Source organism: Colletotrichum siamense, assembly GCF_013390195.1.
Source record: "Colletotrichum siamense strain Cg363 chromosome Unknown KSG_Cg363_contig07, whole genome shotgun sequence".
In the NCBI taxonomy this organism is placed as follows: Eukaryota; Fungi; Ascomycota; class Sordariomycetes; order Glomerellales; family Glomerellaceae; genus Colletotrichum; species Colletotrichum siamense.
In genome coordinates, this window is record NW_023501020.1 from 529,387 (window position 1) to 555,081 (window position 25,695).

General features: G+C 53.1%; 10 protein-coding genes across 10 annotated transcripts; 7 read left to right on the top strand and 3 right to left on the bottom strand.

Moving 5' to 3' along the window:
* Nucleotides 1-143: 143 nt before the first annotated feature.
* azaE-0 (Ketoreductase azaE) lies at nucleotides 144-1,202 on the bottom strand (the record flags this gene model as incomplete). Its single annotated transcript, XM_036642335.1, has 2 exons — nucleotides 144-1,065; nucleotides 1,132-1,202. The coding sequence occupies 2 exons, from the start codon at nucleotides 1,200-1,202 to the stop codon at nucleotides 144-146; spliced, it is 993 nt and encodes a 330-aa protein (XP_036492359.1).
* A 977-nt stretch (nucleotides 1,203-2,179) lies between these two features.
* On the bottom strand, nucleotides 2,180-2,891 carry CGCS363_v010487 (uncharacterized protein; the record flags this gene model as incomplete). The annotated part of the gene is made up of 5 exons (XM_036642336.1): nucleotides 2,180-2,183; nucleotides 2,261-2,609; nucleotides 2,666-2,706; nucleotides 2,769-2,805; nucleotides 2,855-2,891. 5 exons carry the CDS (start codon nucleotides 2,889-2,891, stop codon nucleotides 2,180-2,182), a joined length of 468 nt encoding a protein of 155 aa, XP_036492358.1.
* Nucleotides 2,892-4,893: 2,002 nt separating this feature from the next.
* CGCS363_v010488 (uncharacterized protein) lies at nucleotides 4,894-6,432 on the top strand (the record flags this gene model as incomplete). The annotated part of the gene is made up of 1 exon (XM_036642337.1): nucleotides 4,894-6,432. The coding sequence occupies one exon, from the start codon at nucleotides 4,894-4,896 to the stop codon at nucleotides 6,430-6,432; it is 1,539 nt and encodes a 512-aa protein (XP_036492353.1).
* A 671-nt stretch (nucleotides 6,433-7,103) lies between these two features.
* Nucleotides 7,104-8,745, top strand: HGT1-2 (High-affinity glucose transporter; the record flags this gene model as incomplete). Its single annotated transcript, XM_036642338.1, has 4 exons — nucleotides 7,104-7,186; nucleotides 7,236-7,777; nucleotides 7,829-8,215; nucleotides 8,267-8,745. The coding sequence occupies 4 exons, from the start codon at nucleotides 7,104-7,106 to the stop codon at nucleotides 8,743-8,745; spliced, it is 1,491 nt and encodes a 496-aa protein (XP_036492352.1).
* Nucleotides 8,746-9,575: 830 nt separating this feature from the next.
* Nucleotides 9,576-12,783, top strand: ANKHD1-0 (Ankyrin repeat and KH domain-containing protein 1; the record flags this gene model as incomplete). The annotated part of the gene is made up of 2 exons (XM_036642339.1): nucleotides 9,576-10,861; nucleotides 10,908-12,783. The coding sequence occupies 2 exons, from the start codon at nucleotides 9,576-9,578 to the stop codon at nucleotides 12,781-12,783; spliced, it is 3,162 nt and encodes a 1,053-aa protein (XP_036491749.1).
* Nucleotides 12,784-12,850: 67 nt separating this feature from the next.
* On the bottom strand, nucleotides 12,851-14,005 carry ddh-0 (D-2-hydroxyacid dehydrogenase; the record flags this gene model as incomplete). The annotated part of the gene is made up of 2 exons (XM_036642340.1): nucleotides 12,851-13,589; nucleotides 13,653-14,005. The coding sequence occupies 2 exons, from the start codon at nucleotides 14,003-14,005 to the stop codon at nucleotides 12,851-12,853; spliced, it is 1,092 nt and encodes a 363-aa protein (XP_036491750.1).
* A 1,338-nt stretch (nucleotides 14,006-15,343) lies between these two features.
* On the top strand, nucleotides 15,344-16,191 carry CGCS363_v010492 (15-hydroxyprostaglandin dehydrogenase; the record flags this gene model as incomplete). Its single annotated transcript, XM_036642341.1, has 3 exons — nucleotides 15,344-15,781; nucleotides 15,840-15,931; nucleotides 15,987-16,191. 3 exons carry the CDS (start codon nucleotides 15,344-15,346, stop codon nucleotides 16,189-16,191), a joined length of 735 nt encoding a protein of 244 aa, XP_036491751.1.
* A 1,433-nt stretch (nucleotides 16,192-17,624) lies between these two features.
* Nucleotides 17,625-18,902, top strand: CEL6A (1,4-beta-D-glucan cellobiohydrolase CEL6A; the record flags this gene model as incomplete). The annotated part of the gene is made up of 3 exons (XM_036642342.1): nucleotides 17,625-17,851; nucleotides 17,909-18,165; nucleotides 18,220-18,902. The coding sequence occupies 3 exons, from the start codon at nucleotides 17,625-17,627 to the stop codon at nucleotides 18,900-18,902; spliced, it is 1,167 nt and encodes a 388-aa protein (XP_036491752.1).
* Nucleotides 18,903-19,858: 956 nt separating this feature from the next.
* aes1-0 (Acetylesterase) lies at nucleotides 19,859-20,831 on the top strand (the record flags this gene model as incomplete). The annotated part of the gene is made up of 2 exons (XM_036642343.1): nucleotides 19,859-19,995; nucleotides 20,057-20,831. 2 exons carry the CDS (start codon nucleotides 19,859-19,861, stop codon nucleotides 20,829-20,831), a joined length of 912 nt encoding a protein of 303 aa, XP_036491753.1.
* A 920-nt stretch (nucleotides 20,832-21,751) lies between these two features.
* On the top strand, nucleotides 21,752-24,523 carry CGCS363_v010495 (uncharacterized protein; the record flags this gene model as incomplete). The annotated part of the gene is made up of 8 exons (XM_036642344.1): nucleotides 21,752-22,385; nucleotides 22,436-22,742; nucleotides 22,792-23,338; nucleotides 23,399-23,738; nucleotides 23,798-23,860; nucleotides 23,923-24,310; nucleotides 24,396-24,435; nucleotides 24,491-24,523. 8 exons carry the CDS (start codon nucleotides 21,752-21,754, stop codon nucleotides 24,521-24,523), a joined length of 2,352 nt encoding a protein of 783 aa, XP_036491754.1.
* Nucleotides 24,524-25,695: the final 1,172 nt, after the last annotated feature.

Sequence of the window (25,695 nt, forward strand, 5' to 3'; positions counted from 1 at the left end):
TGAGCGGTTGCAAGACAGTCAACAAACTACGGCCACCGGCGTGAATGACCATATGCTGGAGAGAGCTTATTAACTGAAGACTCAAGAGTCATGATCTAAGCCAAAAACGCCAAATGGATAGGTTCTATGTACATCAACGGCCTTCAGCGGCCCAACAGAGACCTGATCGAGTCGACCACACTGTTGTTTAGAGAGCGGTACTTCACACCCAAAATGTCCTTCGACAACCCGGCATCAATACTAGCGTCGGCGGCGGTCACGTCGCTCTCGATGTTGGCAGGGACCTTATCAGCCAGCTCTGGGAAATCATCTCGGGCAATGCGAGCAATCTCAGCGTTGCTGAAGTCACCCGCGTAGAGGAGGAACCGCTTGCCAGCAGCTTCGGGCACAATCAGTGCCTGGACATGAGCGAACGCAGCATCCCGCACATCGACCCACTGAGGAGACCCCGTGGGAGGAATGGAATCCTTCCATTTGCCATCAATGATATCGACGAACGCCGAGTTGGAAGTGTTGATCGAACCGAGGTTATCAAGATGGTGCACAACCGGTCCGAGGATGAGAGGCGGCAAAATCGTCGACAGGGCGAAGTGTGGCTTCTTATCATTGACAAAATCCCAGGCTGCCTTCTCTGCGAATGTCTTGCTGGCAAGATATGCGAAGAATGGGTTTGAAGAGGCTTCTTCTCGAGTGATCGGGTTCCACATCTCAGGGGTCAAGACCGGAGGGGGCGCCTTGATGTTGACCGCTGCGGCGACGGACGAGGTAATCACAACCCTCTTCACGTTTGGTGCATAGGCAGCGACGGCGCTAAGAAGAGATTTGGTGTCTCTTATGGCCGGATTGAGCATCTCGGTTTCGGCATCCTTAGACTGGAAGTGGAAAGGGCTTGCGGTGTGGATGACAGCCTCCAGGGTTGGCTCTGCTTGAATAGCCTTGTCGAAAGCTCCATTCACTGTCATGTCTGGAATGACAATGTACGAAAGCTGAAGTCCTGAGTCGGGATGAAGAGCGAGGATATCGCGGCCCTTCGAGTCCGATCTGACCGCGACAACGACATCGTGACTACGCAAAAGATGTGTCAGTATTCCATCTTTGGCTTTCATACCAAGAGAAGTGACTAAAACTAACCCGCCATCCAAAAGTAGTGACAGACAGTGAGCTCCCAAAAAGCCGCTGGCGCCCGTTAGGAAGACCTTCATTTCTTCGAAAGTTCAGAGGAATTTGGATGTGTGATTATGGTGATGAGACTGAGACTTTTGTGATACAATCCCGACGGGAGGTTTTTATAGTTTTGTGTCTGACGGTCATTTGCAATATTCCTGGTGTCATACATCTTTATTCGACGGGGTCCGGACTTAAGTCGCGTCGGGCCCTGGGCAAGTCAACGAAGCTGACGGTTTTGATGGGCCGATATCAGCTTCTGCACTCCATGGGTGGATGTCCGAAAGAACCTAAGACAACATCGACCCTTATTGGATACTCTGTTCCCTTGAAACAGGGCAGTCCCGATGCCACACCTATCATCAAGACCATGACCCATTGTTGAAGGCATATTTCATCCCACCGGCTGCAAGTCGCTGACACCCACGGACCAAGTAACTGATAGTCTCAAGACTGTGGATAACAAACGCCAAATTAGCCCCCTCTCAAAACGTTTCCTCGGCTTTTGCTGGAAGTTGAGGCGAGTGCTTAGGAGGTGGGCGATTCTCCAGGATGAGAGGCAATGGTCCGCCCTCCATCAGACACATTTCAGGAGGACAGAAGCAAAATCGTTTTTGAAAACAAGGTAGACTTAGATGATACCGCCAGGAATCATTTCATATTTAAGTACAAGTCAGGGTGTATGCGGACTAGGCTCGTCCACCGCCTCTGCAGCCTGCCTTGTAGATCGGTTTGGACTGCCCTCGAGACTCCTGCCATGGATGGGTTCGGAATATAAGCTAGCTGATCCATCAGGCCTTCCAAAAATAAAGACGCGGAGGAACTGTCGGGTAGTCGGTCTGCATGCCGTGAAAACACCCACGCAAAGCTCAATGTCCGACCATATACAAATTTGCAGGGAATCCACTGTTATTCAATTTAGCAAGGAGAGTGACGAACTGCTCGTTTGAATGAATTACCTGTGAAATTGTGTGTTCCCTGATGGTAGTCGACAAGAAGTTTCAGCCTGATGGTGCTAGCTGCTGTGAGACTGCGGTGGGAGGATAGCAGTTAGCCAAGACCAGTTGACTTTGGAGACTTCACTCGAGCCACTTACAAAAGCCCCAAGCTGAACATAAACATAAGCCCAAACTTCTTGCTCCACTTCATGTTCAAACCCAGAGTCTGCGTGAGAGGTAGTATGAGCATCCAAATGTCCAGTCCAACCTGGATCGCCGAGTAGACCATCGCAATGATGACGACATCCATACATGTGCCCTGGCTTTCGGAGTCACCTCTCCAAGCCGTCCAAGCCAGGTGGATGGGTCGACACTGGAATATTCCGAGAAGAACAAACGTGACACAGATTGCCAGGTTGAACGCTTGTGTGCCCCAAAGGACTGTCCGAAACCGCTCGCCAGGGAAGATTCGTAGGTACATGAAGAGAATGGACGCCTTTAGGAAAGCTATGGTGCTGTAATATAGCGCTTGTATGACATAAAAACTCCGTGATTTGATCAACAGTCAAAGTCCACATGTCTTGGCCGGCACCACTTCTTCCCGCTAGAAGCAAATGTTAGCTATTGAGAACACCAAAGCAGTGTTCCGAGGTTATGTCTACTTACCATTTGCGTTCAACGGCACGAACGCGATTAGAAAACCCTGCGGCCAAGAGTCAGATAAGGTAAGACTTCTGATCGGGCTTACTCACAAAGGTTATCAGGATCATCAAATCGTCGGCACCCCATGAGGATACACGTGAAAACTTGACGACCAACCGTAAGATTATTGACAGAGTAGGCAGCACGAAAAACATGACCAGCCGAGGAACTGCTGTCGAGGTGAAATCATTTTCCAGTGGAAACCCACACGTGGACCATGTATAGTTCTGCGTGGCTATCGGGGCTTATTAATGACTTCTAGCTGAGGAGGAGATTTCCTTACCTAGGGCGTCGATTGGCAAGCAGTGATCGAGAACGCAATCTTCCACAAAATCGATGTAGTTCGAATCTTGGCACAGACACGTCTGATTCGACGTAGGACAGGCTGTCCTGTTCAAACCTTCGGCGATGCATGGTTGCTATCTTTCAGTCAGTTACAGGTGAAGGTCGAAGGGTGGAGTCGCGTAGGCTTTCATACAGCACATGTCGGGACGGTTTCGATCGACGATGCCTGGGTAGCTACGACCCCGAGGAACAGGAAGAGCCATGTGATGATGCGCGTGGAACACATCGCTATGACTGGGGAGTCGTGGCCTAGAAGCTTTAGCTCAAAGACCGCGTCGATCAAGAAAGAGTTAACGCTTTATTTAATCAGCGAAAGCACAGTGACAGGCCGAGTGCGAAGTTCGCGGTGGACTGAAATGCAATGAAGAGGTGGTTAGATGACCGGGCCGAAACTGTTTTGATGCCGATTACTTTCAAGTTCTGGCCAGACCGATGATGTCTCAAGTAGCTGACATGGGAGGCGCCTGAAATTAGCGGAATTCTTTGAAGGGAAAAAGGGTTGGAGGACCGGAGAGGGCCTAGCGCCTATTAATGTCCTGCAATGAAATTTCTGTTTGCGGTCAGCAGACTTCTCCGAAATGGCTGAATTCTATGTCTTAGATCAAAGAGGTCGCGATTGAAATGCCATCAGGGTCCATGTCCCATAGCTTGTTCAATGCCCGGTGTTCAGATCAGGCCGAGGCCCACTTTCCCGGGATATCCACTTTGGAACCGGACAGGACCCGATCTCCGGCCGGAACAGATTTGTACGTACTCGTATCCAGCCGGTGCTGCTCTAGAAGACTCGCAATTTGGGACTGCGTGGAAACTAAGAGAACTTTCTACGTATACTTACTGGGTGGCTTATGCTCTGCCGAGTAAGCCAAGCCGCGCATCGATAAGTGCTCGCTGAGACGGTCGTCTCCTCCAGGCAACGAGCTGACAAGAAACTCGTCATACCATGATCTTCGCATCGCGCTTCTCCTGCTACTTCTTTTTCTATTTCGTACTTGAGGTTTGAGACGGCGGTGAAGAATACGGTGCTCGTGGTCTCTCCAACCCGACGATGTGGCTTAGGAAGTTGGGGCATCTAGCGGTGGCTTCTGCCACGTCGGTTGTGCTGGGGCGCTGTCCGATGACGCGAAGCAGTCAGTGAAAACACCGCGCGAAAACCATGCCTCTGCATCATTTGATCAAGTTCTGCCGAAAAAAACTTGCAGAAAAAATCTTCAAGCTACACAGAAAGTGCAAAATTGCGGAAAAGTCTGCAAGCTCGAGAGAGGCAACCGGAAGCCTTAATAGCTGAGGTCCAAAAAGTAGATTTAATCGTGCTAAGCCTTGTTCTAGGATAGCTTGGCACCATGAATTCTATTGGTCATGGAGGGTGGCAGCCAGTCGGGTGACCTTTTAAGTGAGCAAAACTCAACCAGCGGATAAGGCTGCAGGATCCAAGGTGTGCCATTCCCCTACACCATCTTTCTCTCAACTGGCGGCCCCCAAAGCCAGGTGAAGGCAACTCTGTAGCTAATTGGGGTTTCACAGCATTCTCACCGAGAAATTGTGGAAGGCCTCCCAGTAAGTGTGATTCCGCTGCTCCGCCGTCCAACAGTTGTAGATGTGGAGAGCACATATAATGGACATGTTTTCCTCTAAGTGGTCGAGGAACCTACCAATCACTCGAAATACGCCAAAACCACATCTCATTGGCAATCATATAGTCTTCTAAACAAATCACTTGTCATTATTTTTCTTACGAAATTGATTGATGACCTCCAACTGGTTATCTGAATGGCTCTTCGGCCGCGGGGGTGGAGGCCCGGCCCGTCCTGACAGAAACCAAGCCGAAGGCCAACATCATCCGCACAACCCACTCAATTATCCTGTTCAGAATGACCGTCGACCAGATTCGATTAACCGGGACGATCAAGACTTTGCCGACAACCTCAGTTATCATCGACTTAGACCTGACGAAGGCCATTCTCCCCACCGTCCGAGAAGAGTTCATTACAACGGTAGGCGAGATCTTCCAGGAACCTACCCAGACTCTCAATCTAGTGACTACCGACATGGCCACAGCTCAGACGAAGATTTGGACTCTCTAGCATTATTTGGGAGCTCCAGAAGCACCAGTTCCCACTTGCCGTCGACTATCTCAACGGGCTGGTCGCACAAAGGAAACTCGGACGTTGGTCTAACACCAACAACGAGTGACGACGGATCTGTGCCATTTAACAACATAGTTCCAGTCAGCAGAGCTCACAGAGGGGGCAGATACATCGTACAGTACCGGCCGTCGTCTGCGCATCCGCACACGGCTGGCCGGGAGATCGGTAGCCGGCTGTTCTACCCCGAGCTCGAAGCCTCTGAAGTTCCAGCTGTGCTGCTTGGTCCTGTAGAGCTTTCTGCTGCGGAGCGACAGCCAGCTCATTGGCGCTCTCAACCTCAGGAACCGAGTCCAGAACCTCCCATTAACTTCGATCTAACGCCGCCGCCACTTCCGACGCCCCGGGTCTATGAGCTGCCGGCAAATCCATACATCCCAGGGCATTGCAATCCACTCCCTCCGCCAATCGTGCCTCCAAGACCAACCCAACGTGGCCCTATCCCCCAACCGGCAGACCTTTCTTGGGAAAGCTTGTCATCGGACGAGAAGCCCGAAGCCGATCTCGCGCTTGGGTTCAAAATCTGGTCACAAGGTTCTCGAGGGAAGCTGGAGAAACAATTGAAGAAGGGTTGCAAGAATGAGAAGGTCAAAGAGGTTCTTGATATACTCAAGAACAGCGCCTCAAAGTTCAAGCAACACTCTTCGCTCTTCGAGTCGCCTATTCTGGAGTGTCTGAAAGCCCCGAGCGATAAGCGCAACAAGTGCCTCCTCGGTCTCGTTAGTGCGATGCAAGAGGAGGGCCATAAACTCAAATCAATCGGCAAATCAACCGGAGACAACGTCTTGACGAAGCTTCTATGCATCCGCAGAACATCGACTTTTCAGCAGCAGATCAACGCTCTGAATTTCCTTCTGAAGCAGGGAGCTAGATCTCTGGTCAAAAAACGCGACGCCCAGGGCTGCAGTCCTCTCGACTACGCTGTTTTGTCCGGGAATGCCGGAGCAGTCGCGCTTCTGCTTCAGTATCAAGCCGATCCTATGAGCCAAAACCGGTCGCAGAAAAGTGCGCGCGACATCGCCATGGAGAGTGCTTCTCGCCTAACCCAGGGTGGTAGCGAACTCATGATCAACAACCACGCACACATCATGAATCTCCTATTCAGGGATGGGCAGCCTTGCACGAGAGCTCGTGCGGACTAAAGCAGGATGGAGCCGTTCCCCAAGACCTTTTCGCTTTGTTTGTTGCGTTTGGATGTTACGTTTAGCCAGAGAGGTACAGTTGTTGAAATGGCCTTGAGGTGGGGTTAGGCATTAGACGCGGATAAAAGGGTGTTTTCATTGGCTTGTGTAGATCGCAACGTGATCGATAAATCCTAGATAGACTGTCATTTTCTATAGAACTGTATAGCTGATAGACCATTGTTCATTAAGAACCATGTCCTTCCCACGTTTCAACGGGATAATGTTTGGAAAGAGGATGGCGTAAAGAGTGAGGTGAAGTGGAACACCTCTCGCAATGCAGGCCATGAGGCTGTGTTGCTTTATGAGGTCAGTTTATTTCAAGTACGGAAACAAGTCTGCTGATTCTTTTCCCAGATAGGCGACGGAAAAGGCAAAGACGGATAGACTGGTAATCCTGTTCCATCCTTGCGTTGGAGTCACATCGGCAGGCAGATTCCGGGGAAGGATTCGCGGGGTGCGGGGGCAACGCGGAGTTACAAGCGAAGATCTGGGGAAGTTGCACCAGCGGAGAGCAGTATTAGACTGCCATGGCAGACTCAAATGAATACGAACGTTCTCAACATCGTCATTCACGAACTTCTTCCGAAGTAACACGGGCCGTGTAAAGTTGGAAACTCACGTCTACACACATGGGAGGTCCCAAGGCACTCCGCGGCCACCATGGCAATACAAAACAGGCTCTTCTTGCCTCCATTGGTATTAGTATGGGAGGGTCAGTGATTCCTGGGCCATTCTGAAATCCCGTCTAGCTCACGTAACAGTTTACTCTACGGCCTTGACACCGGCATCATAGCGACAACAATCGGCCAGTCCACCTTCAAAGCGTACATGTACGGAGGCTCTCAAGGCCCTCCCGCGCTCGTCGGCGGCATCGTAGCTTCATACTATGCCGGCGGATGCATCGGCGGCTTGCAGTCCGGCTGGCTGATGGACAAATGGAGCCGACGCTACACCGTCCTCATTGGCGCCGTGGTTAGTATTCTCGGCGCGGCTTTGCAGGCGGCTGCCGTAAACCCAGGCATGATGATCGCGGGACGCATCTTCAGCGGGTGGTCGACGGGCGTCCTGTACTCCGTCACGCCAATCTACCTCGCCGAGATATCTCCGCCTGAGAACCGTGGCTTCTTGGTCGGGCTGAAGGGCCTCACGAACGCCGGCGGTTTTTTCGTCGCCAACTGGATTGGGTACGCGGGGTCATTCGCGAGTGGGAATGGGCAGTGGAGAATCCCACTAGCAATGCAAGCACCGCCGGCTGTTGGGCTTGGGTTGCTGGTCTTTGCAATGCCGTTCAGTCCCCGATGGTGTGAGTGGCACCCATCCGCTGGTCATAGCCCTTGCTAATGAGGCATCAAAGTGGTCAAACAAGAGCGGCATGAAGATGCGGTAAAGGTTCTTCGGAGACTCCACGGTGCCCGCGGCGAAGACTTTGTCCAGCACCAGTACGTCGAGATTCGAGACCAGCTCGCACTCGAAGCGGACTTGCGTCGCCAATCGTCGTTGAAGATTCTTTTTACTCGACAGTACGCAAGGCGGATGCTGTTGGCATGTCTCATTGTGAACATGACGAAATTATCGGGATCTCAAGTCATCCAGAACTACCAGAGCTTGATGTACACCGCCCTTGGCTTCAAAGGTCAGACGGTTCTTCTCATCGCTGGATGTTATGGTACCATGGGTATCCTGGGGCAGATATTCAATCTGATCTGGGTGTCTGATACCTGGTCCCGTCGAAAGACCATGTGTAAGTCATGCGGCAAAGGTGACTCAAAGATGTAACTGACAAGCCCAATAGGTACGGGAACAGCTTCACTCGCGGCCACTCTCGCAATTCTGTTGGCCCTATCAAAGTCCTACCCCGACGACCGAAACTTGGCAGGGAGTTCAGCCGGTGTAGCCTTCATCTTCATCTTCTCCTTCTTGTATGCCGTCTTTTTCAACAGCACGAACTGGGTGCTGGTCTCGGAAATCTTCCCGCTGCATCTGCGAGGCACTGGGGTTGGATTTGCCATCTTCACTCAGGCTATTACTGCCATCTGGCTGAGCCAGGTCTCACCCACAGCCTTTGAGGCGCTAGAGTGGAAGTTTTACTTCATCTTCATCGCCACGAATGTCTCAGCTGGCCTAGTCTACTACTTCTTTCTGCCTGAGACGAATCAACTTAGTCTGGAGCAGATCGCAGCTGTCTTTGGTGACGCGGCGGTGGAGGGAAACCTGGGGCACAAGGATATTGATGACAAGGCGGAGGCTGTCGAACTTGAGGAACAGAGATAAGGAGCTTGGCGGGTAATTTGGTGCACACTGAAAATAAGCGTTAGATAATATGGAAATGCCGTAGGACCTCAATTCTTTTACAATCCGTACCCCGATACAACGTCTGGCGTTCTTATCCAATTAGACACACAAATCTTTAGAAGTTTGCAGAACGACACTAGACAAGAGGAAGGCACATGGCATTCTCTATTACCAGTGTTCTAGCTAAATTTCACTCATAGCCAGAGAATCAATTACAGAAGAGACGAGAGCCTACAGTATATTCTATCTCAATCAGCGTTAACACATTTGAAGGCTGGTACGACTTGACCCCTGGGAAGTACTTATCTTCACATCGCAGAATTTCAATCAGAGCTGAAATCAAGAATGCAAACATAAAATCTTGCTTTGAGTTGTTCCGCCCAACAGAAATTCTGATCCACGGTCTGCATCGTCCGTTTCGTGCCGCTTCAACTTTTGGCCGCCCGCACAAAGTATGCCACGCAAAAATCCCTCAACTCCTTCGCCTGATAGGTCTCTTGGCTATATGTGTGCATGCACCAGGCCCATGGATATTTTCCGTTCTGCCAATCATTCGCCAGTGAACCTCGACGTTCGTGATTGGATGCTCCCGATAGCCCGCGAGTTATACTGCTTAGCTGCATTGTAGCGTTGCCTCCCTAATCTCCCTGATGTGTCAACTGCATAGTAGGACGAATGGGGCTGAATGAAAATCAGGCTGTGCTTACTTTTCATTTATTGTCACGAACATCCCCTCTTTTCTAGTCACGCAAGGATCAGGTTGGGACTATTTGCAGCTCTCGTTTGAGCCGCAACAGCGTTCGCCAATCATGTCGGATCCGTTTTCCATTGCCTCGGGAGTTGTGGGTATCGTTTCGCTTGGACTTGAAGTCGTCAAAGGTCTTCATGAGTACTGCAGCACTCTGAAGGACCAGAGTGCCGATATCGCTCGCGTCCACGATAGCCTGCTGCGCCTTCACGATCTGCTCGGCAATCTGAGGAAGCAGCTTGATGCCCGAAGGTTTCGTTCCGACGACGTCATCATCTTGGCTTGTATCGAAGGCCGCATACTTCAATGCAAAGAATGCATCGAGGAGCTGAAGAAAGTGGCCGACAAGTTTAATCAGTCCCACAACAATGGTTTTAGAGCTGCTCTGAAAGCAAAAGTGCGACGAGCTACATACCCTTTTCAACGGAGCACGCTACAGAAGCTTGAGGGAAACGTCGACAGCATCTTTCAGCAGGTTTTTTTCTCGATGCAGCTCCTGCAGAGCGGGGATACCAGCAGCATTCGCAACCATGTCGAGGACACAAGAGATCTGCTTAAATTGCACCGGGCAAATAACGTGGCCCAGGACATCATCAAATGGCTCAACGCACCAGATGCCACTACGGACTTCTACATGGCTCATGAAAAGTCACAGCCTGGGACGGGCGCTTGGTTCACCAATGGCAAGCTTTTCAATACTTGGCTCGAACAAGATAACTCGCTTCTGTGGCTTTACGGCTTCGCTGGCTGTGGCAAATCGATATTGTGCTCCACAGTCATCCAACACATTCTCCAACGACAGATTTCCGGCCAAGATATCGGTGTGGCCTTCTTCTTCTTCGCTTTTGACGATACTGGGAAACAAAATGCATCCGCTCTTTTACGTGCTCTGATTCTACAATTATCTGGACAACAAAGCAACATTTCGCCTTCCTCGCACCTCTCGTGCCTGTACGACAGCTGCCACAACTCGGTCCCAAGAAATCAAGCACTACTTGACTGTCTGCACCGTTTGTCCCGGTCATTCAAGCATACATACATTGTTATAGATGCCCTTGACGAAAGTCCACGGAACGAGCATCGCCAGGATGTACTGGATGTTTTGACCACGATGCGTGGGTGGGTGGAGCCCATGATCCATCTCCTGGCCACCAGCCGGGACGAAGTCGACATCCGGGACACTCTTAATCCCTCGCGAGACGAATCTGTTGCGGTCAGAAATGAGGCCTCCGATAAAGACATTGCGCTGTATATCACGCAGAGTCTTCGGAATAAACCACAACTACGCAAGTGGAAAGGGTTCCATGGACGGATTGAGACCACTTTAACAACCCAAGCAGATGGAGTGTAGGTAATGAAAGTTCTGAGGATTTCCATTGCTAACACCATCCAGTTTCAGGTGGGTTGAATGTCAGCTCCGAGAAATTGCCGTCTGCCCTAGAACTGAAGAACATCTTGATAAGCTGCTCACTTCGCTTCCACGAACATTGGACGAGACCTATGAGAAGATGCTTCTTGCAATAACACCAGGCTTCCAAGATTACGCGCGGCAGATGTTGATGTTGTTATGCTGTGCCAAAAGACCTTTGACCGTAGAAGAGCTCATCTACGGGATGGCAGTGGATCTCGGTTCAGTTGGGTCAAGATCTGAAGACACCGACTCAGAAGATGTCGACTCAGACCATGTCGGTTCAGATGATCACTTTTCAGATTATCACTGCCAGGTGGCAGTTTTCAAAGACAAACGGATGCTGCATGATGCGGATGCTGTTCTAGAAGTTTGCCCTGGCTTCATTGAACTCTATGATGGCCGTGATGCGAACCAGCACAAGACTGGTTGCGTACGCATCGCTCACTTTTCTGTCCAGGAGTACCTCAAATCGAATCGCATTAAGAAGCGGGAACGCTTCGCTCAATACCACATGCGAGAACAAGACATGAACACCCAAGCAACACGGATTTGCTTGGCCATCTTGAATAAGTTTGACGACTCAGATGCGCTGCAATTTGACGACTCAGATGCGCTGCAAGTACCAGGTCGAACTCACATGGATTGGGAGATTTTTGCCCGTGACATTATGCTAGTCTTACCTTGGGCGGCTTATGCGCTGGAATTCTGGCCAGAGCACTTCAGAGAGAGCAAACGGATACCGCCGGAAGCTATAAGCCAAATGCTTCGGTTTTGCCCGTACGCTTTGAAATTCTCCACTTGGATTTCATGTAGAGACCGATACGGAGACTTCGTTGAGTATAATCCTCTTCAGTACTCAACTTATTACGGGCTCTCCTCGGTGGTGTCTGTACTACTTCACGAGCCCACCACAAACATCAACGAAATTACTGGCACGACGTCTTTGATTGTCGCGGCAAAAGTGGGAAACACAGACCTTGTGCGGCTTTTGCTCGAGCGTGATGTTGATGTCAATACCTCCGACGGAGGTGCACTCACGACAGCAGCATCAACAGGCCATGTAAAGATAGCAAAGCTTCTTCTCGACCACGGTGCAGAAGTCAATGCACGCAGCGGAAAGGCATTAGACGCGGCAGTGGAGGGGGGCCATTTAGAGATGGCGAAACTTCTCTTCGATTACAGCGCCGAAGTCAATGCCAGCGGTGGAAAGTCACTGGAACAGGCAGTGTGGCAAGGCAATTTGGAGATAGTGAAGCTTCTTGTCGGGCGCGGTGCCGAAATTAATGCCGGGGGTGGAATAGCACTAACATCCGCAGCAAACGGTAATCATTTAGAAATCGCGAGACTTCTTATCGAAGGCGGTGCCGAAATCAACAGCAGCGATGGAGAGGCACTGTGGCACGCAGCTGCAGAAGGCCACTTCGAAATGGCGAAACTTCTTCTCGAATGTGGTGCTGATGCAAATCTTAGAGGGAAGTTTGGGAAGGTAACCGCTTTGGGGACAGCCAAGTCGTCCAAGAAGCTTAATTTCATCCGTCTGCTTCTCAGCCACGGTGCTGAGGTCAACAATGGGGGCAACGGACTCCTTCTGCACGAGGCTGTGGTAGGTGAGGATGAGGATTGCTTGCGACTTCTCCTGGAACATGGCGCCGAGGTAGATGTTGCCAGCTACGATGGTAAGACTGCGTTTCTCAGAGCTGTAGAAGTGGGCAACGAGGGGTTTGCACGGCTTCTTTTGGAAAAGGGGGCGGATCCAAACGCCGTTGATAAGTTTGGTAACACTGCCCTGCTACTAGCGGCCCAGGGCGGTTATCAGGATTTGGTCACCTTTCTCTCGGATCCGTCTACCGGAAAATAGTAGAATAGTCTTGTTTGGCGGCAGATAGGGAGGTTGCCCTCGCACCATGTAATTATTCATAGCAACTCTAGTAATGCAACTGCTTGTTTACAACGTTGATCAAAGGCTTTCCCTCATGCATCCTTCCCAGGTTGGTCTCCAAGACGCCCAGGACTCTTTCCCAGTATCCGTTTGTCCTCCAGCTCACATGAGGGGTGATGAAAACATTCGGCGCCTTCCACAGGGGGTGGTCCTTCGGCAGCGGCTCGGGATCCGTCACATCCAAAGCGGCAGCCCTGATCTTGCCAGTCTCAAGCGCCTCGATTAAGGCATCTGTCTGGATAAGAGGCCCTCTGGCGATGTTCGAAACAAAAGTCTTCTTCTTAGACAAAATCTCAAATTGCTCCTTTCCAATGAGCCCAGTCGTTTCTGAAGTTAGGGGCATGCCAATGACCAAAAGGTCGAGCTCTTGCGCAAGGAAGTTGTTGACAGCCTCCTTGGAAGCGCCGTGGAACCACTTTGAGGGGACAAGACCATCGGGATCTCCAGTGCCGGGGACGACGTAGCTGTCATCTTTACGGGATTCGGGGGTCGCCTTTTCGCTGCGCGTGAAGGCGTACACCTCCATGCCCATGGCCTGCGCAATCTTTCCACACTGGCGGCCAATGGCCCCGTAGCCGAGGATGCCCATGCGCAGGCTGACTGAATCCTCAAAGTCGACGGCCATCGGCCCCTCCCAGAAGCCTTGCTTTTGGTTCTCTGCGTAGCGCAGGAAGTGGTGCTGGCTGGCGAGCCAACTGCCGATCACCCATTCGGCGATTTGAGGACTATTCACATCGTGTTAGCTTACATGGTCTTTGGTTCCAGCGACGACGCGGGTCGGGACTTACGGGTGGCATCCATTGGTCGTGCAAAACGGAATGTCTGGGTTCTTGTACACCGGGTGATCGCGCCACTTGTCAGCGCCCGCAGAGGTCAACTGCACGAAGCGGACGTTCTTGAGTCTCTCGAGCGACGGGGGGTTGAAGCTGATGATCATGGTGACGCCATCCCAAACCTCATCGGGAAGCTCATCCGGCAACAGGAAGCGGCCGTCCGGTAGATGGTTGTTGGCCCAGCGGACCTGGAGGCCGGGGTAGTTTGACTCGACTCTGCTGGTCCATTCCTCGTTGCGCGGTGATGAGAGGAAGACGAGGAGGATATCGTTGGCCAACGGGCTCTTTTGGGGTGCGAGGTCGCCCATTGTGAAAAAAAGGCTGTTTGCGGAGAAGTCTGTTGCGGGGTTCACGAATGGTTTGTTGCCAAGCTGGAGTTGAGGGGGACTTAATGAATATCACCAACTGACCGGGCCGGGTCGACGTTGGAGTTGACGAGACTGAGTTAATAGACCGGGCCGGCGGGCGTCTGCTTATCGTGGTAGCACGGCTTGACAGACGCGATTCGAGCCATTTGCCGAAGAAGGTTGCGATAACAAATTGACGCAGTCCGATAGGTGGAGTCGGGCGAGATGACAGGGATCTGGCTGTCCGGTTGCTTCTCCGCGTGGGTCCGTTTACTCCGCGTCCGTCCCGAGATCGGGAACGATTCCATTGATTGATAAGCCGATCCGGCCTGGGCAACTCGCTCGCATATTCGCTTCAACTCTGGGATGGATTTGTTGAACGGGCTAGAATGCTTATGTTAGTCAACATGGAACCCATAAAGACGACATTTCATGCCCAAATCCAGCCAACTACCGTTCATCGCGCTACTGAGAGCTGTATTGCCAGTTCAGTCTAGTTCAGTCGTGCTGAATGAATTAAATATTCACACAAATGGTTTTTGGTTTTTAGACGGAGAAGATGATTGCGCCAGGGGTGTACAGAGAGAAGTTATCCCATTGATCAATACCGTCACGGGCGACAGGGCATGACTGTCAGCTGGTTGATGTTTGCTAACAACAGGGTCCCGTTCAGCAGTTTAACCGACCTTCTCCTTCATTGTCTCTGCTGTAGAATTTCCATTCTTGCGCCAACATGCAACCCAAGACAGAAACAAACAGTTGCGGCAATTGACGTAGCAAGTCCTCTCCTCATTGGATAACGCTGCGCACGTTTGGTTGTGAGTCGTCATACATGAAAGGCGGTCGGAAGTTGTATTGGAAATCTGACCGCCGCTATTTGAAAGGAACTGTTTTAAATACAGCCTCCTGTCCGCTCGCTTATTTGAGTCTGTAACTTGGATATTCTCAGACTTGATACAATGCTTCTTCGGCCTTGTACCGTTGGTCGTGTGGCCAGGCTCGCAACGAGGGCATTGCCAACTCAGGCACCTGCAGCTCGCCAGCTTCGATACATCCATCATGACAAGACACCAAGGAGATTCCAGCTTTCCAAGACATCGACGATCGGTCTGAGAGGAAAAGCCGATGTTGCCCCACTAAGGAGGTCGGACAGGAAGGTTGCGATCGTGACTGGGGCATCCGTAAGAAGATTCTGCAATTTTTCTCATTCCAGTTTGTCGAAGAAACTGACATTATTCGCAGTCAGGGATAGGCGAGGCATTAAGCAGGGATCTAGTGAAGCAGGGTTGGCAGGTCGCAATGGCCGACATCAACACCAATGAGAAACTGTTACAGGAGCTCGGCAACAATGCCAGCTTCCACAAGACGGATGTCTCCAGCTACGACGAACAAGCGAAGACTTTCCAGGAAGTGTGGAATCGGCACGGCAGGATCGATGCACTGCTAGCCAACGCGGGCGTTCCCGACAGAGGCTCAATCTATATTCTCAACCACAGAGGGTCGGAAAAAGTGCCGCCAAAGCCCAACATGGTGTGTACCGATATTAGCTTTAAGGGGCTGGTGTACGGCACGCAGCTGGCCATCCATTTCATGCGGAAGAACGAGACCCCTGGAGGTAACATCATTGCGACATCGAGCAATGCGGCTGTCAACCCCCACGAAGCTTCTCCGGAGTATTGCGGCGCCAAAGCTGGCATGATCGGCTTCGTACGCGGGGCATCCCGAGTGCTCAAGATTGTATGTTAGAGACTGGTGTGGATCACAGGAACCGTTGACACATCTAACATGACGACAGAAAGACAACATTCGGATCAACGTCGTCTTGCCTGGCGTCATTCGGACGCCTTTGGTGCCCGCTGGGATGATCGCCGCAGTTCATCCTGAGTGGTAATCATTAACCTCACAATACGTCCTCAAGTGCTTTGCTGACAGCACTTTCTAGCATCACTCAACTCTCGACTGTCGTGTCCGCATTCAATAAGTTCTTAGACGATGAGAGTCTCAACGGAGAAGCCCTCGAATGCTCGGCCGAAAACGTGGTCCCCTTGGTGTACGGCAAGTCGACAATGAGCCCAGTGACTGTCTGGGATCCGCTCTTCAAGATGATGCATCATGAGGACTCTGGTCTTCCAGAGGCTGTTGCTTAGGCTGCCTATGTCCATTGAGAGGTGATCATCTTACATACTCAGACGCGGGGCTATTGCTGGTACTGCTTGGGCTAGGTGCACATTTCCATTGCCAAGATTCTTGGGTATCCATGCCCAGCACCATAGCTTTGGTTCACAAGGAAGACCAAGACTTGGTATCCGGAATCGAGGGCCACATCGCCGTCAGTGTTAGCACAAGTTTCTTATTTCTATCGTCCAAAACATGGGTTCGCGTTCCCACAAAAACCGCACGGCATCGCGAGCGTCCCGTGCACAGCTATGAACGTGTCGATCATGGAGGGTAAAATGTGGGCTTAGTGCCCGTCCGAACGGATGGACGATCCGATGATGTTGAATAAGAAATAAGACGACGGCAGTCTGATGGGCTGCATCATTCATTTCCCCGACATTCACTCGATAATTAGCGCTTTCAATCGCATGCTGCGGCTCATGACTTCAGCCAAACCATCAGCAGACCTCCCCCCTGAAATCGCATCAGACTGCACCTTTTAGCAATTACTTGGCAAATCAGACTTCATCCATCCGTCTCGGAAATACAGTTCGCGTCGCTATTGACTCGAGATTCTCCTATGGGCCTCCGGTCCCCCACTTCCAGAGCATTCTCAAAACACATTGCGCTCTTTCGAGTTTCCCCCTCACTCTATTCCATCGAAACTAAGGTTTTCCCCAACTTTCAGAGTTACACCACCGCGGACAAGGACACCCATACGAAACAGCCCAGCGTGCCTGGACTGCAATTCTCCCCTTAATCAATCTGGCGGCCCCCAAATTGCCATTCACGCTGGGCAGTTTTCTTCTGGTCGAATGTTGTCATCCGAACTCGGTGGGCCCGGGGTAGCTAATAAGGCGGGCAGCACTGCCGAAGAATCCCTGGGGTTAACATGCGCTCACGTGGATTTTTCGGAGGCAGCGGCTCCGTACCACGTTAAATGGCCAAGAACAGCTGTCCAAACCCCCGAACTTCCCCAAAACAGCATCGTCCCAGGCACAGGACGGCTCGGCGCCAATGCCACTCGGCCGTGTTCCCAGCATCATCCCCGCCGGCAGAGCCCCGGCCGCATTGTATCTCACACGGCCGAAAAAGTAACCTCAGGACGCTGGGCGACGGTAAACCGCAGAGATCGTCCCGCCATCCTTGGGGATGCCGTCTAAGATGAAGGACCGGCGTGTTTAACCCCGGGACGACCCTTGAGACCTTGTTTGACGGCTGCGGCGGAGTTGAGTGTTCGGAATCAGGGCCTTCTCTCCAGCTTGGCGGGATGCGAAGTGTTGTATAAGAGGACGAGGTTGTCCGGCTCTGAGACACATGGCCAAAACAGCTCCATCGCGCAAAAGCCAGTAACCGATCGCAGGCACGACACTCGTTTTCTCTTCTTCGATACCCAGCCTTATCTTGTCTTGAACCTTTCAACATGCTCGCCCACTTCCTCCTCGCCGCGGCTCTGGCGCCGGCCGCGCTCGCTGGACCCGTCAAGGCCCGCCAGGTTGCTTCCTACGACGGAAACCCCCTCGCCGACAGGCAGCTGTTTCCCAACCCTTACTACGCCGATGAGATCAAGAACCTGGCTATTCCCAAGATGACCGGCGACCTCGCTACGAAGGCGGCCAAGGTCGCTGAGGTTCCCTCCTTCGCCTGGCTGTACGTTCTCGCGGTGCTGTGTGAATCATCTGGACAAGTCCACTGACACCCACACAGCGACACTCGCGAGAAGATCAGCTTGATGAACAGCACTCTAGCTGAGATCCGCAAGCTGAACCAAGGCGGCGCGAACCCTCCTTACGCAGGCACCTATGTTGTCTACAATTTCCCTGACCGTGACTGCTCGGCCAAGGCTTCGGCTGGAGAGCTTGCCATCGCTGATGGTGGTCTGGACAAGTACAAGACGGAGTACATTGACCCCATCGCTGCTCTCGCCAAGGAGTACTCTGACACCCGTATTGTGTTTGTCTATGGTAGGTTTCTACCCATAAGTATTTTCACAGAGTATACACTAACGAATTGAGCAGAACCCGACGGACTTGCCAACCTCATCACCAACATGGGCGTGCAAAAGTGCTCCCAGGCAGCGGACACCTACAAGGCCGCCACCGACTACGCCTTCAAGACGCTAAACCTCGACAACGTCGCCATCTACGTCGACGCCGGCCACGCCGGCTGGCTCGGCTGGGAAGCCAACCTTCAGCCCACGGCAACCCTCTACGCCGACGTGTACAAGAAGGCCGGCTCCCCCAAGGCGGTCCGCGGCCTTGTGACCAACGTCTCCAACTTCAACGGCTGGAACCTGACCTCCGCGCCCTCGTACACGACGCCCAACAACAACTACGACGAGAGCAAGTTCCACGCGGCGCTCACGCCGATGCTCAAGACGGCCGGGTACCCCGCCAACTACCTCGTCGACCAGGGCCGCAGCGGCAAGCAGCCCACGGGTCAGCAGATCTGGGGCGACTGGTGCAACGTCAAGGACGCGGGCTTCGGGGCGCGGCCGACGGTGAAGACGGGGATTGACACGCTGGATGCGATTGTGTGGGTTAAGCCTGGCGGCGAGAGTGACGGTACGAGCAACTCTTCAGCGACGCGGTACGATGAGAAGTGCAGCTCGGGGTCTTCGTTTACTCCCGCGCCGGAGGCTGGTACTTGGTTCCAGGAGTACTTTGAGATGCTGATCAAGAACGCCGATCCCGCCTTCTAAGTTGGTTGTAGGGAAGTGGTTTATGGTTTTTCAATTGTAGATATTTTATTCCATTCTTGGTACATAGATATGAGAAAGATATGAAGCGGATTTTATGACCACGCTGAAAGGCACCGTCGTTGTGAGTAACTATTGTCATCCATGGATAGGTGTTTAGAGCACAAGTCCCCCACAACCAAGTCTCAGTAAATGCACATAATCAACCATTCAAACACAGGCTCTGAAGTGCTGAATGTTCCTGTAAACAGGCCACCATAACACAAGTTGACTCGACACTTGCCCGGTTTGCCGGGTCTCTTCAGATCTGGTGTTGCAGTCGGCATGTTCGGATGATGCCCATCAACTCTATCGTAAACTCCTAAAGAGCCTCCAAAAGACGAAAATCTCCAAAACTGGAAACTTCCTATTCGAGAACCCAGCAGGCTCTTTCGGGCCACAAGCAGACAGAAGCATCGCTGGGAACGGCTCTCCACGCGCCGCGATCTGCTCATCTGTCGACATCGGCTGCGCAAAAAAGGGAGACGGCGGCCCCGCACGCCCCAGCGGAGCGCCTGCAATCTCGCCCCTTTTGGGGGTTGCACCGCCCAAGCCCGGGCCACGGGCGACTCTTCCACCAATCACGGCGAATAGTGGCGCGCCCGTGGATGGAGTCCTCAATGTACTGCAAACGAGCCGTGACGAAGACCTTTTTCCTCCCTGTTTGCTTGGTGTGATTTTTGGCCTTTCGGTCTGTCTAGGTTTTGGGATGGGGGGGATGGACGGGCTTCATATAATATGTATGTCGCGCCGGCGCCATCCCACTTGGACCGTCTCTTTTTGGCTCTTGTTCTGGATATTGTCCGAGTCTCTCGTTGGTCTGACTATCGTTTCTCTTCACGTTCTTTCTTCAATTCTACGTTTCTTGTTGATATTCATTTGCTGGTACATATCATTTCAACTGGACCCCTCTTGACAAAATGAAGTCTTTCGCAACTGCTCTCTCTTTCGCAGCCGGCCTGTCCCTGTCCTTTGCCAGCCCTACCTGGCACGTCAGCCGCGGCGCCGCCGTCACCCCGAGACAGGCCAACAGCTCCTCCAAGAGCCTGATCGTCTTGTAAGACACCACCATGATCATAACACTCTGCATGCCGGCACACAGCTGACCCCAGATCCAGCGGCGACTCCTACTCCACCGTCGGCTTCTGGCCCGGCGGCACCCTCCCCGCCGCCGGCAACCCGCTCGGCAACCCGGCGCTGCCCGGCCAGACCACCTCGAGCGGCCTCAACTGGGTCGGCCACCTCACCAGCACCCTCAACACCAGCCAGATCCTCACCTACGACTTCGCCGTCACGGGCGCCACCACCGACAAGGACATCGTCGACACCTACGCGCAGTACTGCGTCGACGACCAGGTCGACCAGTACAAGCAGTACGTCTCCGCCGCCGTGACCGACAAGGCCAACGCGCTCGTCGCCGTGTGGATCGGCATCAACGACGTCGGCGAGCCCTTCTGGGACAAGGAGTCCGCGCCCGTGGCCAAGATCATGGACCGCTACTTCGAGCTGCTCCAGACGCTCGCCGACGACGGGCTGAAGAACTTTGTGCTGCTCTCCGTCCCGCCCTTCTCCGACCAGATCCCCGCCATGATCGGCCAGAGCGAGACCGATTTGCAGCGCCTGCGCGACGACATCAGCTCCTACAACTCCGAGCTCACCACCCGCCTAGCCACGTTCAAGAGTGCCAACAGTGGCGTCAAGGGTCTTGTTTTCGACACCAAGCCTTCTTTTGATACTGTTGTCGAGAACTTTGCGCAGTACGGTGCCAAGGACGCGACTTGCTACGGCTCCAGCGACTGCATCTGGGCCGACAACTACCACGCCGGTCTTGCTATCCACAAGCTGCTTGCGCAGAACCTGGTCAAGGGCGTTGCTGAGAACTTTGTCTTCTAAAGGACGATGGGAATGGAATGAAGGTAGCTGTAAGAGGAAGGACAGGATAAAAAAGACGGTTGAATTACAACTTGACGGTGCCTACCTATCTCTTGCAACGTGAAAAGTGGTTCAGCTGTCTGTTTCTGAAACCAATAACGCTCATGATGTTGCACGCATTGTGACACTGGCTGGGCGCCATCTCGGTAAGACGGGCAGGATGAATACGCACAATGAATGACCTTTGCCAATCACGATGTTAAGAGCTCACCGACCCAGGGACCAGAAGCAGTCAAGGGGCCTCAAAACGACCCAACCCTGCAGTCGCCTGACCCCCGTAATCCGGAGAAGCGGCACCCTTGCGTATGAGCGATAAAAGAGTCCGAGATGCCACTCCAACACGCTTACGAGCTACCCGATTGCTTACCTCCCGCAACCCTGCCGATTGGCCAATGGACCTCGTGAAGGATGGGTGACTTCGCCCGAAATGAACCATCTCGACGGGTCCTCGAAGCTTTGTGGTGGCGGGCGCTAAGCTGCTTTCCGCCCGCCAAGAGGGAATATCTGGGGTGTGGTGTTGCTGTGCCGTAGTTCACGAGTCTGCCTAGTCGCCCAAGACATGTTTACCAGCTGATCTGCTGACGGTCCCACGAATGAATCCACGATAAGGAACGAGGCGCTTATTACAGGACACGTCAGAAAGGTCTCAGGTGGTGGGCAAGGCATTTTTCTTCCTCGGTTCTTCTGGAAGCCCTGGGGTTTATGCTTAAAAGCAATCGCGTGTCTCCATGAAGTTCATCTGATGTCCGTCAAAACGGTTGGACTTTAAGAATCATCATTCGACGTCTCACAGCCCCAATCCAACCCCGCATTCCCCAATCCTCATTTCCCCCATACGTCGTCAGCCCACCAGAGAGGTCCCACTGTTAAGCAAAGCGGCGATGCCCTCCTTCTTCAAGAGATCCAAGAAGGAGAAGGAGAAAGAGGCAGAGGCAGCGGCCGAAAAGGCCAAGGCGGAGCGCGCCGCCACGCCGCCTCCCACCTACGAGGATGCACAGACCGAGCCGCCCGCGTTCGAAGACCAGCCGCCGTCGTTTGAGTCCATCAACGGGTCCAAGGGAGGTGCGCGGCCGCCGCCCACCGAGGCCGAGGTCGCGAACTTGACGACTGCGTTTTCGTCGCTAAGGCTGGGCACGCAGCGCGATCCGGACGTCGACTCGTGTCTGGCTCATTTGAAACTTCTGTTTGCAATCCAGACGCTGAAGGAGGAGATTGGGTACACAGATGGGCTGTGGGAGATCTGGGATACGAGGGCCGGACCGAAGCCGGAAAGCGAGGAGGCCAGGTCCAGCAAGAAGTCGGAGGATTATGTCAAGGATGTGCTCTCGAAGTTACGCGAGAAGCGGTGGGCGGTGTTCTTGGCGCGCGCGGTTGATCGGTACGAGAATTGGTGGATGACGTTGGCGGGGGAGCGGTTGAAAGAGGAGGACATGAAAATCAAGTCGGAGAAGTATCTTGAGTTTCCGGATGGCGGGAATGATTTCCCATGGACTGTGGATATCCTTCCCCCGTTGGGTGAGTTGGATCGCTTTCCTCCTAAACGATATCGTGACTCACAGGTGCAGATGTTCTCATGATCTGGCACGCGCACATGCTCAACCCCAGAGCTTTCCTCGAGGATACGATGCGCTACGGGATGAAGACTTTCTGGACAACGGGCATGCCATGGGCTCAAGTCAACGAGATCATCGACGCCAAGTTCAACTACATCGCCACGGATGCAGCCAAAGCGAACTGGGAAGCCAGCACTGGGCGAGCATGGGATAACGTCGCAGAGCCCATGGCGAAGTACATGGAATGCCCCGTCTGCAAGGAGACCATAGAAGTCCCATGGACCACCTGCGGCCTACCGGAGCTCTACAAGGGCGAAGCGTAAGTCCTCCTCAACTCACCCCATTCATCGCCTGCTAACGACAACCAGAAAACCAGGCCTCGTCGGCAAGGGCTATGGCGACGGAGACTTCTTCCAGCTCTGCACGGCAGGCTGCAACACCATCATCACGCGGCGCTTCCTCTCCGTGGCCAAGATGCTCAGCGACGCAGAGCACTACCTCTCCGACAACTACACTGTCCCCAGCGCCGTTCTCGAGCCCAAGGTCGGCATGCCCATCCCGCAGGCCGACGGGCACGCGCCCCAGGGCCAGACCTTCAGAGAGGCGACATTCCCCAACCGCCTGCTGGGCTTCGGGGTGATTGAGGAGCTGAGGAAACTTGTGCGGCCGGGGCTGCAGAAACCGCCGACCATGGAGAATGTTCGTGATATTATTGCGGCGGCGTTGGAGGACAACGACGCGTACGGACGAATCCAGGAGCTGGACAAGAAGCCGTATAACAAGGTCCTCTCGCGCACGGAGAGAGTTCAGAGCAAGAAGATGATGTCGCGGTACTGGGATAATTACTCCATCTTCGCGCTGGATCTTGTTGGAGCCACGGTGCGGCAGGGTGTGTTTGTGGAGAAGATGTACAATGTGAGTTGAACCCCTGACTGAGTTAGCACAAGAGTATTATTTACTGACCATCCTTTTCAGATCGACTGGCTCCACGGCCCCAACCAGCGCGGCACCATGGACCGCCTCCTCCAGAAATACAGCCGCTTCATGCTCATCATGACCGAGAACCCCTACTCCCTCTGCGTCCCGACCCTCGACGTCGATCTCGCGTGGCACACGCACCAGCTGGTCCCGCGGGCGTACTACAAGTTCAGCATTTTCAACTCCGCGACCACGGGGACCAAGGAGGCCAGGTTCATCGACCACAACGACAAGATCGACGAGGAGCGGCTTACGGAGGCGTTTGAGTGGAGCAGCAGGACATATCTGGACAAGTTCGGGGAGGTGTACTCCGAGTGTGTTTGTGGGTGGTGTGATAGTATGTCAAGGATTCCCCCCTTTTCTTTGGCAGGCCGCTTTGAAGTTGACACTTGACAGTTATTCGCACAAACCACACCATCAACGACTCGAGCATCTTTGGGCGCACAAAGCAGCAGAAAAGTAACCTCCACCCATCTCCCCCTTTCTTGGTCTCCATGAACTGAAAGTCTAACTTTACCCAGCGATCGACAACTTCAACGCCTCCGCGAAGCCCTCCGCTCCAGGCGCGGAAGTCCACATCTCCGCCCACAACGCCGTCCTCTCCAAAGAGAACGGCGGCCGCAAGGCCCTGCGCTACCAGCAGCGCCAGATTTGCAAGCACCGCATGGACGGCGCGTACGAGCGGGCCGCCAAGCGCGCGTCGAAGAAGGGCGTCAAGCTGCCCAAGCCCGAGGAGTACTACAACCACTGGGGCAGCACGTATCACCGCTACGGGCCGAACATGTACCCGGCGCACCTCACGGCGGGCATCTACGTCGCGGCAGACCCGGGTATCATGCATGCCGGGACGGGGAGCTGGGCGGGCTGCGCTCAGGGGTTGTGTGGGAGCAACGACATCGCGGCCGGGGGGTGCGGCGGGCCGGGTGGGTGTTCCACCTCGGATGTAAGTTTCGCAGCCATGGATGGACTTGGAGATTTACTGACTGGGTCTTAGGGAGTATGGGCTGGGAGAACTCCGAACCAGATGGGAGGAGGTACGTCGAGATCTTTTCGAGGAATGTCTGTTGCTGTTGCTAACGAGATGTGCAGGTTGCGGAGCATATGCAGGATCAGTTGTTATGATAAGTGGAGGCGGTTGCGGAGGAGGAGGAGGAGGGTGCGGCGGAGGATCGTAATCGTCGTATGTGTCGGCATGTCAATCAGTTTTATGTTCAATTCGAAGTTGTTGATTTTCATTGTCGCGTTTAGGCATGAAGTGTCAATTCACTTATCAATCGCGCGAAGACACATCGCTACACACGTCTAAAATGATCACGTCAAAAGTCAGAACGATTGAACAAAATGCAAAAAAAAAGAATTTCTGAATTGATCAGAGGAAGGTTTTCAAAGAATTTCCAGGCTCGTAGCACCGAAACCGGGTCCCCAGCGCCCGCAGCATCAAAGGCTTTGGAACACAAGAGACCACTATCCAAAGATGCACATTAGACGGAGGCTCTCACCACATCCGACGTACACCAGTGGTTAAGGTGGTTTTTGCGCAGCGACCGGGAATCGAACAGGAAGAGTCCAATATCTTGGTGAGAGATAACCTGAGGGTATCACCCCCCAGGCCACCCGGCCGCTCTGGTGACAATCAGGCATCACTGTTTGGATAAAGAAGGGTGAGGGGGGGCAGCCTCAGGTTGAGAGTGGAGGGTGAAGGTGAAGTCGAAGGTGAGAAAGGAAGGAAGGTGCCTCCTTCTCCTTTGAGAAGACTCGACGCGTTTCTGTCTTGACGCGTCGTTGTCGTCTCCGTCGTCCTTGTCCACCCGTCGGGAGTTACCCAACGCTTCACCTACCTAGTCCCTGACGCCGGCTCACCTCCATCTCACCTCTTGCTAGCCTTTGACGCCGTTCTTTCCTACCTTTAAAATATCAGACGAGCAGCAGTTAAAAGCTTTCAGATCTTCTCACTTCCCATCGCGTCCACCCACCTACAGCAAACTTCACCCCTGACAACCACACAACCTACTTCGTCGCCTCACGACTTCACAACGCAATTAACCCACTTACCATCTTGCCTCATCGCCTCAAACACGTAAGTTGACGCCCGTATTTCTCTTGTCCGTCCTTTCCTCCAGCTTATTCAGCTTTGTGATCAACGCCTCTTTTCGACCGCAAGGTGACGTTCATCCGCAAGCGATCCGACTCTTCCCCTTTTCCCTCTTCAACTCACCTTCTCTAACCCGAAACTACAACTTCCCTACAACTTCTCTCATTCTGTTTCACTCTCCATAACCGGCATCGCCTGACGA